Source organism: Austrofundulus limnaeus, unplaced genomic scaffold, assembly GCF_001266775.1.
Source record: "Austrofundulus limnaeus strain Quisiro unplaced genomic scaffold, Austrofundulus_limnaeus-1.0 Scaffold216, whole genome shotgun sequence".
In the NCBI taxonomy this organism is placed as follows: Eukaryota; Metazoa; Chordata; class Actinopteri; order Cyprinodontiformes; family Rivulidae; genus Austrofundulus; species Austrofundulus limnaeus.
This window is the reverse complement of record NW_013952618.1, coordinates 549,290-565,611: the sequence shown is the minus strand read 5'-3', so window position 1 is coordinate 565,611 and position 16,322 is coordinate 549,290. Positions and strand designations below refer to the sequence as shown.

The window sequence follows — 16,322 nt, the reverse complement described above, 5'->3', positions numbered from 1 at the left end:
ACGAACCCTTTGTACGAACAAAAGTAAGAGAAATTTAGGATAAGAATACGAACATGTTCTTGCATGAGGCCCAGTCTGAGCTGATTTTATAGGGAAACAAATGGGATTTTCCATATCCTGTCACAAGTTTCCAATATAAGGACACATTAGCCATCAATGTGAGAAAAAAATAGTRCAGATTTTGTTTCCTACTTTATGAATTTATTTGGACCGATCTTCATTATTTTACGATTAATATATTAAATATCATTTTTGTCCATTTCATTGTTTTATGGCGAAATAAAATTGACATAATGCAGATCCTATTTTGCGTTATATGCAAAGAATTTGATGATTATTGTGAACACAAATAGTCTTAACTATCAGATAATCACAGCACTTTTTACAGGCGTGTTGTAATATGTCGGATGACCTCACCCTGTAATGTGAAGGTGATGTAATGGTAAGGGTTTATTAAATAGTGCTTGCATGAATAGTTGGGTTTTTAAATGGAGGTGTTGTCCAACGTGATCCACTTTGATTTTAGCTTTGCTCAAATTAGCTGTTAGCTTATCAATCAGGTGAGAATTAAATTCTTTCTCCAAACTGATGTTTAAAAAGCTATTGGCAGCAGGTAAAATAATGTTTATCCTAAATATTTCCACAGAACCTCACTTTAAATGCACTGAAGTATTGCTTGTACTGCTTTAGGTTAAAAACAAACATTAACAAAACTTATTCATATTAACTTTATATTATGATAATATGGCAGCAAGCAGGTATTTTTTAGCATCGTGATGTTTTTTTTTWAATTTTTTCCCAGACAGGTCAGCCCCTCTTTCTCCATTTGTTCTGCTCTCTGCTTTCGCTCAGCTATGTTGATATGTGTGAGTTCCTTCTTACCGAGTGAGCACACAGTCAAGGTTCCTCCACAACCCGCTCTGCTCTTCAGCTTCCACACCGAGCAGCTCTGCATGCCCGAAGAGCTGCAAGTCATTTTAGTTTGAGCAGTTTGTTTTAGGTTTGGATTCTACTGATGTWCTGCAACTGGTAAAAAACTGTGTGTTAAGCTTTGTAAAGCATGCTTACATAAAGTCAGGGTGTTTTTTTTTTTAGCTCTGAAAGATTAACAAACTGATATTAAACACAGTATATTACAGTGTTTTCCCCCTTTAAGCATTAAAACATTATATTATAAACATTATATGTTTACTGTGAAGCTGCGTCTCCTCTAGAGACACTTTAAGCCTCTCTTTTGTTCCAAATGGCACTTGTAGTTTTAGTGTTTTTGTTAGATATAAGAGAAAACAAGCACAAACTTCAAGTTTCTACTGAACGCTGCTATGGGAAAACTAATCTTCCGACACTCTCCTATATTTCCTCCATGATRTGAAAAATTGTGAAGTGATTTTATTGACCATCAGCCATCTAAAAGTGTGGAAGTGTGTACTGCACAGAGCTATGACTTCACATGATCTGCGGGTGCACTGCAGTGATAATAGTGAGTTAACAGCCAGCGCTCCTTTATTTTCAGCAGGATAAACACTTACAGGTGCAAATAGTTGTTATCTGAGTCGATCGCTTTGTTCCTGGAGTCAATGATACATCAGAGGGTGTAATAACAGCATCATCTAACAACAGTATATAATGAACATGGCAGAAGCGACAGAGTAGAAACAGCTCAGGATAACCTCTTTCCCATCCTCACAAACGCCTCAAATTCTCATTTGTTGTTAGGAAGACAGATCATTTTAGGAGARGGTTGCTGTTTTCTGACAAATGATTTATCTACCTGAGTGGACTGGCCTCGGCTCAGACCATCATGCGTCTCTTCTCTTCGCAGGAAGAAAGGACTCATTCAACGTTATTAACTAATTTGACATATGAGAGTTCGGTTTCAGAAGCAGACATTAGCATAAGTTGAATGTGCACCATCGCCTCGTTTTGGAGCTAATTTTGTTTTTTCTGTGTACAAAGCCACGGMAGTTGAAGTGTGGCGCATCTTTGGCTGAAAGCCCTTTACGCTGTGTTTATGTACTCGGGCTATCACCCTGCACACAGGTAGGGCCTCTCGTCGAGTGCTCTCCAACTCGTACTGATTTCATGGCTCGGCGGTTTGCCGTCTCCACCAGCTTGGAGCCCATTGGTTAAGCACCAGTGGATTTTGAGTCGACTGGTTTTCCGGAACAGGTTTTAGTGCTTATTTGATTTGCATTTTTCCAGCTTTCTGACCAAGCAGCCTCTCCTGTTTGCGGTAGATTACAACATAGACTGGCAGGTTGGAACACTGGACACTGAGGTCCACTGGTTCCTAAAATTGAATGTCGGGTTTAGGGAGAGCTGGACCCTGGATTTAGTGGTGTTACATCTGATACTAAAAGGCTCTTGCAAAGGGGGCGTGTCCAAATAAAATTTTGGACACCTGTGCGTTTTTTAAAAAAAAAATATCATGTGAACAAAAACAATTCAATGAAAATCTATAAAATCATGTCACTGCTTCATTGTGTTATTCCTCCGATTGTAAGATAAATAAATAATTAAAGTAATGAATTTAAAAAAAGAGATGAAAACAGTGGAACCACCAAAAAAGTGAAGTTTATCAGCAGTCTTGGAAAGATTCAAGGCCTTCATGGGACTTCATCACACTGTGGTTAACAGGAGTACACAACGAGCTAAAATGTTTAATATTAAAAAATCTAAAAGCTGTGTGGCAGCAAAGAAATAAAAATAAAGTGAAAAATAACAAAAATGCTTGAGAGGCACAGAGGAGAACCAGACAGTGCACAAAGCTCAATGATCGACTCCAGGGAAGTTGAGACTGAGAGACTATGTGGACTGGGTTTTTTTTAAAGGTATTCTGCACTTCACATGTTTTTATAGAGGTGTAGACTATTGTGGATAATACTTAGAATATATATTTTATGTACTGTGATCAAGCTGTGATTAAGTAGCACGTACACTCTCTTATGAGCGACATGTGACCTGGGTCATCTCAAAACAAACTGTACTTATGAGGGACAGTTTGGGTAAAACACACCTGACACTAGACAACAGACATAAACATTTTTTGATTAGACTGCAGGGTTTGTTCAAAGACCGAGTCGATAGCTCCAGGTGTGGTGGCTCAGTACAGAGGAAAATGTACAGAGCATTTCTATGGTTTTATTTCCGGTACTAAACCCTGTTAGCAACTTGTTCCCCCCTTCGCCTTTGGTGGCGCTGCAAGAACCTGTGAAGGAAATGATATGAACACCTCAAAAAGAAGACACTGAGCGCAACCTCCTTCACAAAATGTTATCAAAAGTAGAGTGACGTCAGATTTTGGTGGTTGTAGGATTTCTCTTTTGTTTTTGGCAAATGTGCCAAATAAAAACTCTTTAACGATGGGCTCAACATGAGCTGAAGATGAGGCAGAATTATAGAGAATATTGTTTTCCGCACAAATCGGCTGAAACGTCTCTGTTTGAGGCGGCATGCACCGAGTGGGAACACATCCAACTTCACAGCAGTGATGTTCACCTTATACAGACATCAAGCAAGGTAMATGAGGACCTTTATTACTATTATTACTCAGAATAACCTATGCCATACTCTGCTTTCTGCTTTTAGAGCCATTTCCAGTCTGCTTGGCATTTGAACTGCACCAGAGTTCTCTTCAACCGAGCCGAGACCTGGGTTTATAGGTAGACCAGAGTTTTCTTTTTTGGTCAATTACTTATTCACACCTCCCTAAACAAACCGGGCGTTCTTGGCAAATGAACTAGAGTTTGATTAAAGCGGACTAAACAGTGCTAGTGTGCAATGCACCCTAAATGTTTTAGTCTAAATCTGAACTGTCTCCTATGCATACTTTGGCTGCAATTAACAAGTTTTCTTACATATTGAAGAAGAGATGGGAAACAGGTGGATTAATGATAACAGAGAACAGGTGTATTGGGCGTGGCAGAACTGAGGAGCAGAAGCTGCTTGAGAAAAAGTACTGAGAAATGACAGGAAACGATATTTGTTGCTAACCTTTAGATTGTATTTAGATTGTGCTGAAAGTCTCAGCAGACAATTGTAAAAAAAAGAAAATTGCTTAATTGTCTATTTTTTGGTTTTGCAAAGACATCTCAAAGTAGAGAACATTTTTCTTGCTGAAGACAAACACTCTGATCAGATTCAGATCAGAGCTTCAGTAATAAAGACATGAAAAAAGACATTCAGAACAGAGAACTGGCATGAAGAACACATACCCATCGTGTTGCTCTGTCTGTTTACCGGACCGATAACCTCCAGATGTTTGCTGCAGGGCTGTGGGTCTGCAGCCCTTCAGATTGCCCCAGCAGTGCGTGGGATCCCTGGGGGCCGAGAGCTTCCAGCTGGCCCTGCCTGCCTTTGGGTCGGAGGGGGGCCCCCCGGCACAACGGGGACACGCTAACTGTCTTCTTACCATGTGTTCAAGCACACACACCCAAACGGGGACCAACAGACACACCCGCGGATATGTTCTTGCTTTTTTTTTTCTTTTTGTGATGCACTCATAACACACACATCCCTGCATCACGGCCAGCACACGTGATCTCCCATGTGTGTATGCCCAGGCATACAAAGTGTATTCACACACAGAATAAAACAGACAAAATGCCATTCCCATWCCCTAATAAGAACATGAGCCCATTGAGAACTTGATTTTTCTGTCTTTTCTTTGTAATTCTGTTCCTGTCATAATGCCAACAGCATTTCATCTGCCATGCTGTTTGAACGTGACAGTCACGTGCCGCCGCCATGCAGATATCATCCACGAGCAGACTCACAATAAGAGAGATCTCTCTTCGGCTGTCTGTCTCTTTGTCTGACTGTCTCCCTTCTTCATTTCTTAATTTTTTTTTTCTCTTTGAAAGAATGTTGATGCCCGAGCAATGAAATATTTCAACCTTGTTATCATCGGGTCTTCATCAGCAGGCAGATTGTTGTGCGAGGAGTCTATTCATTCATTGTATTTTTCTGCTGATAGCTGCTGGGAAAGATAAGGCTGTTATCAGAGGAGCTGTACTCAGAGCATTGATGACGGAGCACAGGGCTGTGGCATAACTTCTTGTGTTCTCACACAGAATGTCACACAAATGAGCTTTCATCATCATTGTTGGCTGTTTTTCTGTTGAGTCTTCTTTTTTCCCTTGTTGCTTCTGAAATGTGGAGAATAATGTTTTTGCCCATGCTTGTGTGTGTCTGTTAACAAAATATCTTATAAACAACTCATAATCAAACTGGCATAAAACAATTGTTACTTACCCAGAAAGCAAAATATGAGTGAAAAATGGTTAGGTATGATATTGAATCCATGTTGAAATTATACAAGTGGCCGGTTAGTAATTGTTGAAACCACGTTTTCAACCATAACTGATAATATATCAGTGTTAATTCAACATTGATTAGATGTTGACATTTCAATCATTAGAATTCAACCATGAAACAACACTGATTCAATAGCATCTTTTCAACATTGGTTATTTGGCTAGAATTGGATGATTGTTTGATGGTTGATTAACCATCAATAGTCAATCTTAACCTAAAATCAACACTGAATYAACATTTCCAATGGGATACCTTTTGCAGTCACCTTAACCAACAATGAAAARCATAAAACAACTAAAGGGCTYGACACACAAGGAGCRACAAACTACAGCGATTWACRGCTGTTATCRCAGYCAGGTTGAAACCMGACACACRGGACGTGATATAGCGATGGCAGCGTTGCGAATCGCGCTCTCAGGTCGCTTGTCTTCAMAAAATTTGATTGGTTCTTTTACTGCCTCTTGTAAAGGTTATTGGTGGTTCACAAAAAGGGGGGGTGCATTACGGACRTGTAAACTAAAGAAATCTTGCRATGCTAATGATATTGAAAAACAAACMCACACCAAGATACAATTTTATGAGGAAAAACTTACAGGATAACTTCACCCTGGTGCAAACAAATTCCCACAAAGCTGCCTTTTTTAGTAATCACTTGGTGAAAGTGTTAGCTAACTGCAGTGTGTAGCATACTCTCCGCTCATTGGTCAGTCARTGAAACCCTCGATGACTGGTTGTATGCTAAGCGACAGCAACAAAAATTGAACATTTTTCAACTTTCATATGTCGCGTCGCAAGCTCGCGTGTGCACGTCTACGTGTACAAGCGCAAAATTTCACGTGCACTATTTTCGCCGGTTGCTTAGCTGAAGGAGGGCAAGCGATTGTCGCCTCATCRCACAAGCTCCATAGAAAATGAATGGAGAGCGAGCGACGTCGCCTCCTGTGTGTCGAGCCCATTAGATTGGCTGAGACCGATTCCAAATACAATTTATGAGCATTATCTGGAGTCAGCTTAGCCTGTCTGTTAGCAAAGTACACTATATTCCCAAAAGTATTTGCTCACCCATCCAAATGACTGTGCACCAGTACACAAAGCAAGGTCTATAAAGACATGGATGGCAGAGTCTGGTGTGGATGAACTTGACTGGTCTGCACAGAGTCCTGACCTCAACCTGATAAAACACCTTTGGGATTAGTTAGTGGAGACTGAGATCCAGGCCTTCTGTCCAACATCAGTATGTGACATCACCCGGTTTCTAGAAGAATGGCCAAAAATCCCCATAAACACTCTTAAACCATGTGGATAGCCTTCCCAGAAGAGTTGAAGCTGTTCTAGATGCAAAGGATGGACCAATGTCCCATTGAACCCTATGGATTAGGAATGGAACGTCACTTGAGCTCATATGTGAGTCAAGGCAGGTGAGCCAATACTTTTAGCAATATAGTGCAGCTCATAAACCACTTTTACAAATTAATTCTTGGAGACAAACCAATTCAAGATGGCTGTCACTGCCAACTGACCTTTATAAACTTATTACAAAATGTAAGGAAATTTGTGTTTGGTAGATTATTTCATTTATGTAACAATGTTTCTTGGCAATAAATCTTATACCATTTGAAAGCCTGTTAGTTTCCCTTTTAAATRGTGCCAGATTTGCAAGGAACATGCATTTGCAAGATGAACAGTAGAGTTAAGTATGTGTGTTGTGCACATGAAATATTTGCCAAATCTTCTCTGCCAAACAGCTTATTATGTTGTTGCTGCTGACTCTTGTTTGAGCTTCTACCCCTGGTGCTGCCAATCAGGTGCCTGCTATAAAATGTATTAAATAATCTACCAAACACAAATGTCCTTACTTTTTGCACTAATTATTTACCTATATCTAATACCTATAATGCAGTCAATTTGACAGAAATAGTATTAAATTTAGATAACTGAGAGCCATTTACAATACATGAAAAGCATGAAAAACATGAAACATGAACATGTTTAAATTAAACTTTCAGACTGGATATACACCAATAACATTAACTTTTGAGTCACACCAATTCAAGATGGCTACCACAGCCAACAGTCTTTACAAAACAAAATTTAGTCAGTTTGATAGGTATTGCTTTAAAATTTGGTGTGGTTGTGTCTCAGAGCACATAAACAAATCTTAACCTTGTGCAGTTTAGATAATAAGGTTTTGTTCAAGGTTTAACTAGAACWGCTACAACCCTGTCATTTCTCAACATTCATCCAATCAGTAGCTTAACCRGCTTCCTCCTTTCAGGGTCACGGGGGWCACTGGTGCCCATATCCAGCAGTCACTGTGCGAGGTGTGGGGTACACCCTGGACATGTCCATCACAGRGATACRTAGAGACCATTCACTCTCACTYACACCAAGAGAATTTARAGTTACAAGTTAGTCTAAGACTCATGTTTTTTGGTCTGTGGGAGGATACCTGAGTACCCGAAGGAAACACACCAATGCATGGACAGAACATGCAAACTCTCCATAGAAAGATCCCTAGCCAGGATTCAATCCGGCAGCCTTCTCACTGGGAGGTAATAATTTTACCAACTAAGCCATCGTGCCGCCTCAAAAATAGTCCAACACCTGCTGAAACCCAGGACATGAACCAGGGATCTTTAGTCTAACACTCTCCCAACTGAGCTGTTTCATTGTTTAAAGGGAAGAGCTTCACTGAGTGAGAAATAGTGTTAAGAGCTCAGCAGACAGTTTCACTTTCACTTTCACCTAAGAGCCTGCAGGAGTCATGGGTTGGGTATGTGAGTGTGTGTGGGGGGGGAGGGGCTCTGCCATGAGGAAGTTTGGCTTAAAGACACGTCCCAGAGGTGTTTCTCATCCTAAAAGGCGTTTCTGGTCCCCATCTGTCGTTTTGCTCCTCAGCATGGCTTCCTAAAAACACTGCAGTATTTCTCAGACATGCATGAAAGAGTCAAAGCAAGGCTTTGGGCATGTTTTTATGAGATTATAACATTATAACATGATATAAAACTCAAAAAAGTTGATTTTACATGATATTGCCCCTTTAATGTTGAGCATTTGCAAAAACAGTCAAATTGATACGTACCGCACAAATTCACAGACTGCAGTTCCACCAGGTGTCCTTACCCCTCACCAGTTGTTTCCAATGAGTGTTCTGAAACACAAGTTACTTGATCTAAAACACACATTTGGTCCAGACTCCAGCCACACTACCCCCCCACCCCCCACCCACTCTGCACTTCCACCCAGCTCRTCCCTCTGCTGGCTGTCCTGCAGGACTCCCTTTTTCTCTCCAGCTGTTGTAAACACGCCAAGAGTTGAAGGGAGGGGGGTGAAAAAGTATTCCCTGCTTTAGCTCGTGCGGAGCACACGGTCTGCCTGTCTCTTGGGCACAGCAGGTGCGCCCTGATAGGACAAAACAGCCGGCGATGTTTGGCGCTGCCGGCACGTACGCGGTCGCTCACGTACACGCTCGCCTGTGTGGTCCAGGTGGGATTAGCGGGGAGGATTTTCACTGTGCTTCAGGTGACAACGGCAAACACACACAGCTAGTAAATGTGTGTGTGTGTGTACTCAGGGCGCAGACTCAACAATAGGATTATGTGGATTACAGCAATACAACCATATTACACATGAGGATAGCACAGAGGATCGAGGGGAAAAAACACAGTTTTACACACCCTTCTAACCCTTTTTCACCAGGCAAATGGTCTAAGAACACAATCTTTTCCGTACAGCCATAGCTGGAGGATATTGCCGCAAGGAGGCGGGGGRCAGGGCGGGTTACACGTTCATACATTCCTACAGATAAGCTGAAGACTGAATTCCAAAAAGATTTTGCAATGTTTGTTTTTTGTTGTTTTTTTTTTTTTAAAGAAGCTGACAAAAGATAAAGTGTTGATTTTCTGTAATGAGAATATAAAAGGAAGGTTGGGATCAAAAATGCCAAACATCGTCCTTAAAAAACAAATGTAGAAAACAGTGTTTGTCTTACGCAGATGTTTCATTAGCACCTGTTCTGCATCATTAAAAGGCTTCAAACACACATGAAAAAAAAATCAACTTTGCACATTTGCATCATCCAGTATGAAGAGGGAAAGAAACATTCTGCAAATAACAAACAGCATACAAAGTGTTTTTTAACGCAAGAGGCGGCCTCATATAATACTGTTTGTTTCCATATTTTTATTTATTTATATTTTTTGGTCTTTTCAGCTCACCTTTGAAGAAATGCTGTCGAGAGTGTGGGACTCCCAACCCAGAGTTATCAAGTTTTCTCGAAAACATCAGAGAGGCTCCTCCGCCAACGGGCTGAGGCGACAGAAGAGAGACTGGGTCATCCCTCCCATCAATGTGCCTGAAAACTCCCGAGGACCCTTCCCTCACATGCTTGTCAGGGTGAGTGATGCCTTCATTTTCTCAGGCGCCACAAATCTCTTTCTCGAGGTGAAATGTTTACACAAAAGTTTTTTCTCTARCTAACAGTCACTGAGAGAGAAAAAAAGATGCGAGGAATTTATTTAGGCCAAGGAAAAAGTGGGGGAGTTGATGTTATACAACATATTTTACTTTTACCAAGATTCAATATTGTGTTGTGTCTTCTTGCTACAAAGAGTGAAAACAGCAAAAATCAGTGACTAAAGTCAGAATGCCCATTCATGTGTCTGCTGTGCCTTTGGGCATCAAAAGATAGACACACAACAATAATCTGTGATTGTGAAACACAAACCACATACACTAAAGTTACTAAAGGCTTTTATTTTGAAAACTACAATGTCAGACAACTTCCTCCAGTTCTTACCTTTAGCTTGACAACCTTACAAAAAATGTACAAATATGGAAAAAGCTTCTAAGGAATTTCAGGGGTGACTGTTGAGGAGTTAGTGTTACTTTTTTCCCAGCTTATCATGTGACCTCAAACCTCCAGTATTTAGGTGGCCCTGGTGAAATATTCAGCACTTGAAAAAATATTTGAATATGTAAATATTAAAGTAGATGCAGTAGGTGCAGTAATGGCAAAAATTATTTATTAAATGACATTTTGTTCAACTAGGATTATTGTCAGGTCAAATGTATTTGAGAATTAAAAACACGCCCTTTAAATAAACTTCCCAGTGAGAAAAAAAGTGGCAGGTCGATCATATTTATTAAATTCATATGTTATTATTTTCTTGGCTGTATTCCATTTGAATGTCTACTTATTTTATTGAACTAAAGTGTTTCTTTTATTTGTTACATTATGTCACACATTCAAATGAAGCCAGCACAATACATATTTTTCTGCTTCAAGTGTGAAAAAAGGTGCCAGTTCTCTCCCACCTGTCACTGTTTGTGACTTACTGTGATACCAGCAATTAGCAAATTACAAACTAGTGTCATATCTATTGATAGCGACATATTTCTGTTAACAAACGCATTATTTAGTGAAGGATTTCTGCAGTGAAGTACTTTTATTTTTTTTGTTGTTTTTAATACGATATTTTATTTGATCCAAAATCTTTTTTTAATCTAAATTCCGTGTTTTATACAGTAATCACATTCTTCACCTGAAAGGTCTCTGAGTGTCTGGTGGTGTAATAACATTTTCACTACTCAATAACAAAATATCCCAAATTTCAAGCTCGACACATTCAAACAAAAGCACTTTAAAAAATACATTTTAAGTGTTTAATGCTTCATTAATATACCTGAAGAGCCTGAAAGTTATTCTGCTCAGAAAGCTGCAGAACCCTTTATAAACTCACATTTCTCCAGAAGCGTATTAATGTGGAAGAGTTTGCTGAAGTGTGGCTAACATTAGCACTGAAGTGCTTTAAGAAGGAAAACTGGAGCATATTTCTTCTGTCGATTTTAATCACTTATTGTTTTTCTATAAATCATGTGCCACTTAATTACTGAGGACCAAAAATGACATAATTAAAAATAGCAGAAAATATAAATGATCCAATAAAAACATCAATATACTAAAAATGCACCAATTAATTTAAAATGTAACTTTACCTCATGTTTTATAATTCAGTTGACCTTCATATTCATTTTTTTCAGCTTACTTCAAAACAAATTATATATTTTAAAAACAAGTTATATATTTTAGCACATAATTTAAAGTTTTAATAATCTTTCTTGTACATACATTTGTGTCTGTTAATTATTTTTTATTTCCATGTGTTGTTTTTAGATTTCTCTGTCTCCTGTTTTTACTTTACCTTGTGCATTTCTGCCTCATTGTGCAAATAAAGTGGGTGGTCCTTCTTGGGTCAGCTCCTCTCCTAAACAGGAAGGAGCTGGATCCATGTGCAGATCGATTGTGCATGCTTGTGCCACGGATTGTTTCAGGAGAATGCATCTTATATGAGAGGAAGTCTATTTGCTGCTTCCCTTAACAACCCCGAAACAGACCRTTTCTCTGCTCCCTTCATAACTACRCTTTGGTTGCTAAACTGAGTTTTAATAAATCAGGAACCACACATACTCCATATGTTCCCCTCCCACATACACTCAGGGCTTCCAACTTTCCTYTTGGCTGCATTTTATTAGTTTTTTTTTTAAATAATATGAACACATGTTGCAAAAATAATCAGGCCTAATTTTAAACATTCAAAGAGAATCCCCCATTAAATTTGGGATTAAGCTATCATTTAAAAAAGTAACAGTATTGTAAGATTTAATACAAATAGTTTATAATTGCTACTGGTTTGATTCCAATCTTCAAAAAGGACAAGAATAAAAGTTCAACTTCATTATGATTTTATTTAACTAATTCCACTTTTAGTTTAATTCATGAAAACTTTTCAAGTAACATGTTCACTCTCAAAATCAAAAAGGATTCATCTCTACATGACCACTCAGATAGTTAGTTTAACAACTTAACTAGCAGCAGCCTGAAGCGTGCTTGTTTAACTTAGATTTGAACACAGAGCCTCAGGAGGCCTGGGATGGCCTGGCTTTAAACCTGTGTTCAGCCTTTAGTTGGTGTTGATCTGACRTCAACTACTGCTGCTCATTGATTGCTTCACTGACCTGGGTGGTTATGTCACACCGATGAGAGTAACTTTATGTAATTTGTTTGCATGGACTGTAATTTCTTGCCACACGAGTTTAACTAAACAATAACTTTAGCAAGCAACAACAAGCTAACATTTGCTCATCGTCCCCTGTCGTCTCACCCTCTCACCATTAGCGTCAGACTGCTGGATGGTGTAGTTCATTATTGTTGCAAATTAAATGAAATAAGATTCATGCTTGTTTAATATTATGATCTCGCCCCCATTAAGGCTGCACTCCGCTCAATCCAAACACAACCAGGGTGCGGTTAGAATAAAGCCTGGGCCTTACGATGCAAAAATGCTTATAGATTCTGTTAGGAGTTTCAAATTTAAATACCAGTGTCAAAATGGCTGTATAAGCCCTCAGTTATCGGTAGCCTGACAGCTACTTTGACCAACTGGTTGGTTTATGGTCTCCAGAGCCAGTAACAACCAGTGAGTACTAATGTCAGTTCTCTTTACAATAATTTTGACTGCTGAGGTTCATATTCAGAGAGAGACCAAACTTTTGCATGAACTCCAAAGGTTAAAGAACAGCATCTATTTTTGTGGGGTATGCTCTTATCCAGGTGTTTAAGGTATTTTGGGGGTTGTTCATTCGTTAAAAGCCAAACGAAAGTAATTTAAATCAAACTTGAACTAATCCAAAACAGCTCCTTAATTGGAGCAAGTGGATGACTAAAAATACTACAGACATAAGTAAATCTATGAGTAGTTTCTCAATAAGGTGCTGCACTCTTGTAGCTCTTTGCTCTTCCTACTTTAATCTCTTCACACTCACTGCCTCTTATCAGTCACCCACACAGCCAGGCAGCTTTTTGCGGGCATCTTTTGACACACACACGCAAAGTCTCTTACGCGCATTTGTACACCATGGCTTACATTCCCGGATTACAGAAATCGCCTTTTCACCGATGTGTCGGCGAGTGGGCACGTTTTCCACCAAAGCATGGAAAYGCTCACCCTCAGTGACACACAAAGCAGGTTCTCCGTGTGTCATGGAAAAACGGTCCCGCCTCACTGGAGAAACGGAGCCCCTTTCATCCCCSTTACTCGTGCCGGGTGGTGGATGGTCGGATTAAGTGGCGAGGACCTCCGTCGCGCGTGTCATTGTGTCGGTGTTGAGGTTGGGTTCGTTTGAATGCAGGCCTGTATCTCTATCAGATTGCCTGTGCTGTATTTGAACACGGTGTGCCTCGGCCTTTAGCCACGGCTGAGAGCAGTGCAGCATGGGAGATACGACTGTGTTGCTCTGYGACTTTGTCCGTTTCCGGCTTTTTCGTCCCGCAGCACAACCCTCCGTTCTGTCGAGCAGCCAAGGAGACGAGCGGAGGGGGGTGGGAGTGTGCTTTATCTCGTTGGTCTCAGATGTGGCYGAGAACAATCTTTTCAAGTTTCCGCATGGATCTGAAAACACGCCAGCTCCCCTGAGCTGCTAACTCATTGGGATTTCTAGGCTTAAAGGAAAAGTTTKGCTGTTTTTAAAAGAATTTCTTTGTAAAAGTTATAATAAAAGTAGCACATTTTAGCTCTTTGAACAGCCTAKTTTTGGAAAAACTGTTGAAAAATAATTGTTTACTAAAGTGGTTCATGTAAAACAACATTTATATGAACTTCAAAATATTAAAGGTTGAAGTTGTTTTAAATCAGCTTTCTGCTTTGGGAGTTGATCCCAAGTAGGCATTTCTAGCTTGTCACTTAAATCCAAATTTGCACTTTGAAGTAGATTGCTATTTTATTTTTCGCTCAAGCCTTCAAATTTTTACAGCAGTTCTTGCAAACACTATTTATTAACCCTTTACACCATTGTCAGTTTTGCATTACGTGTTTACTTCAGTGGACCTGACCTCTGGATGCCCTGGAGGTTACTACATGTTGCTGCTGCTGGGAACCCTGGTGTAACTCTGCTGTCAAACTATAAAAATGGCTAAATGGTGTGAAGGGGACAATGATCATTGGGAGTGAGACCTGGAGGGGCCGTGGGGTGAAGGACCTTATTTGCTTTTAAAGAGACCACACCAAAACTAGCTGATCTCAGACAGGGGCTGTGTCTCAATTTAGGGGTTGCAGTCCACGTAGGCTGCATAGGCTGAAATGAGACGGTTTAGTCTATGGATATRTGTGACCAATCACATCGAAATGAGGATTAAKTCAAATTTGGTCAAAATGACCTAATCATATTTTCAGATTCCTGGCTTTAAAACCAATTTTTTATTCTTAGATCATCCTGATATCATTAGTAGATCCAGAGATATTTTTCTTGTTGATTATAATAATACATAAATATTTGGTCTAAATCCTAATTTTATGTAATTTTAATGAAGATTGTTTTATGTCATATGAAAAAAGAAACCTCAAATAGTATTTGAATACTGAGATTTACCAGCTGGAAAGAAACAAAAGCTTTGATAGCTCACAGTGAAAATCTCAACATTTTAAGGCATTTGTGATTCAAAAATGATTCAAAAATTTTTTAAGGATATTTCAGACACAAGCTACAYGTAAATAAATAAAAAAACATTAATAATTTGGGTGTAGCTCCAGTATCAGTACTTGTAATTGCATTTTATTTAACATCTCTTTGCTACATAAATTTCATCAAGTTGCTAAACATACATTGAAAACTTAATTCTTCGGTCGGTGAGAAATTTCCAAACTCCGCCGTAAAAATACAAAAAAAAAAAGAAACAATCTCTTTGTTTTTTCCATTTAGATTAGTGACGGTGCAATGAATCCTGGGRAAAATGTAAATGGACTGTACTTATATAGCGTTTTCTATCCATCCAGGACACTCAAAGTGCTTTACACTACAGTGTCCTCATTTACACAGCACTCTATTAGGTCTCTACAAAGCTAACACAGTCAACAAYGGAGACTAATCAGTGCCAATCTCATTCATACACTGATGGGACACACATCAGAGGCATTAGGGGTGAAGTGTCTTGCCCAAGGACACAACAACTGAGACAGCTGGATGAGGGAGCGAACCGGCGACCWTCCRGTTCYAGGACGACTCCCCTTACCACTCTGCCACAGCTGACCCAAATAAACTGCAGGTAACCTTGGCCGTGTAGGATACTGAGGTGCAGCCTATGTTTTCTGGGTTTTGATGGCCGCAGATACTGACCACGTGAGCAGGMAGCTGTGAATTGGGACAGCCTACAGCGTGGGGCAGTGACATTAGCAGCCAAGAAATGTGTCCTAGGTGGGCTGCAACCCCTGAACTGAGACACAGCCATGGGTGAAAGAAGGGTCTGTGGATCTACAAAAATAAGGGATTCAGACCAAATCATTGCAGTTCCACTTTATATAGACTGCAACTGAATGATGAGGACTTGAAAAGCRCTCTATAAGTTCAGTACCATTTACCATTTACCATTTAATGGTAAAAAGGAAGGATTTAAAAGCAAATGCCCACTTTTAAAACACAGCAATCCATTGGTGATAGCTGTTTGGACAAGTCATTCACTTACAAATTGTATTTTTTTAAACTGTCTAGCCATTCAAAGAAGCTATTTTCATCAGGTACGATATTAATTATTTATAAGCCTCACACAGAAACCCACTTCAATTAGACTTTTAAGCCTCATAAAAAGACCAATTAACTCAGAGTGTAGCTACTACATTGGACCTGTTAAATGATGAAAATAGCATGTCAAAAGAGATGCACAATGGTCTTTACTTTGATTCTATTAGAGAACTTTGACACACTGTGTAATATCAAGTTAATGTAGCTCTTGAGTGGTAAGATATTTGCTCGATCCTAATTACACTGATAGATTCAGCAACACACGAGGAGCAAAAATCCTTTAATGCGCTGCAGGGGAGTTTAATTGTTAACAATAATCCATATGATTCTCCACTCATAATTTACTTTATTATACCGTTGGAGTATAACACACACACACACACACACACACACACACACACACACACACACACACACACACACACACACACACA

The 16,322-nt window shown here is 39.5% G+C and overlaps 1 protein-coding gene across 2 annotated transcripts in view; it reads left to right on the top strand.

Moving 5' to 3' along the window:
- cdh4 (cadherin 4, type 1, R-cadherin (retinal)) overlaps nt 1-16,322 on the top strand; it is a 369,348-nt gene that overhangs the window by 237,632 nt on the left and 115,394 nt on the right. For both annotated transcript variants that reach the window (XM_014019336.1, XM_014019335.1), the window contains exon 5: nt 9,529-9,711. In XM_014019336.1, the coding sequence (XP_013874790.1) occupies nt 9,529-9,711 (183 nt within the window). The remainder of the gene's footprint in view (nt 1-9,528; nt 9,712-16,322) is intronic.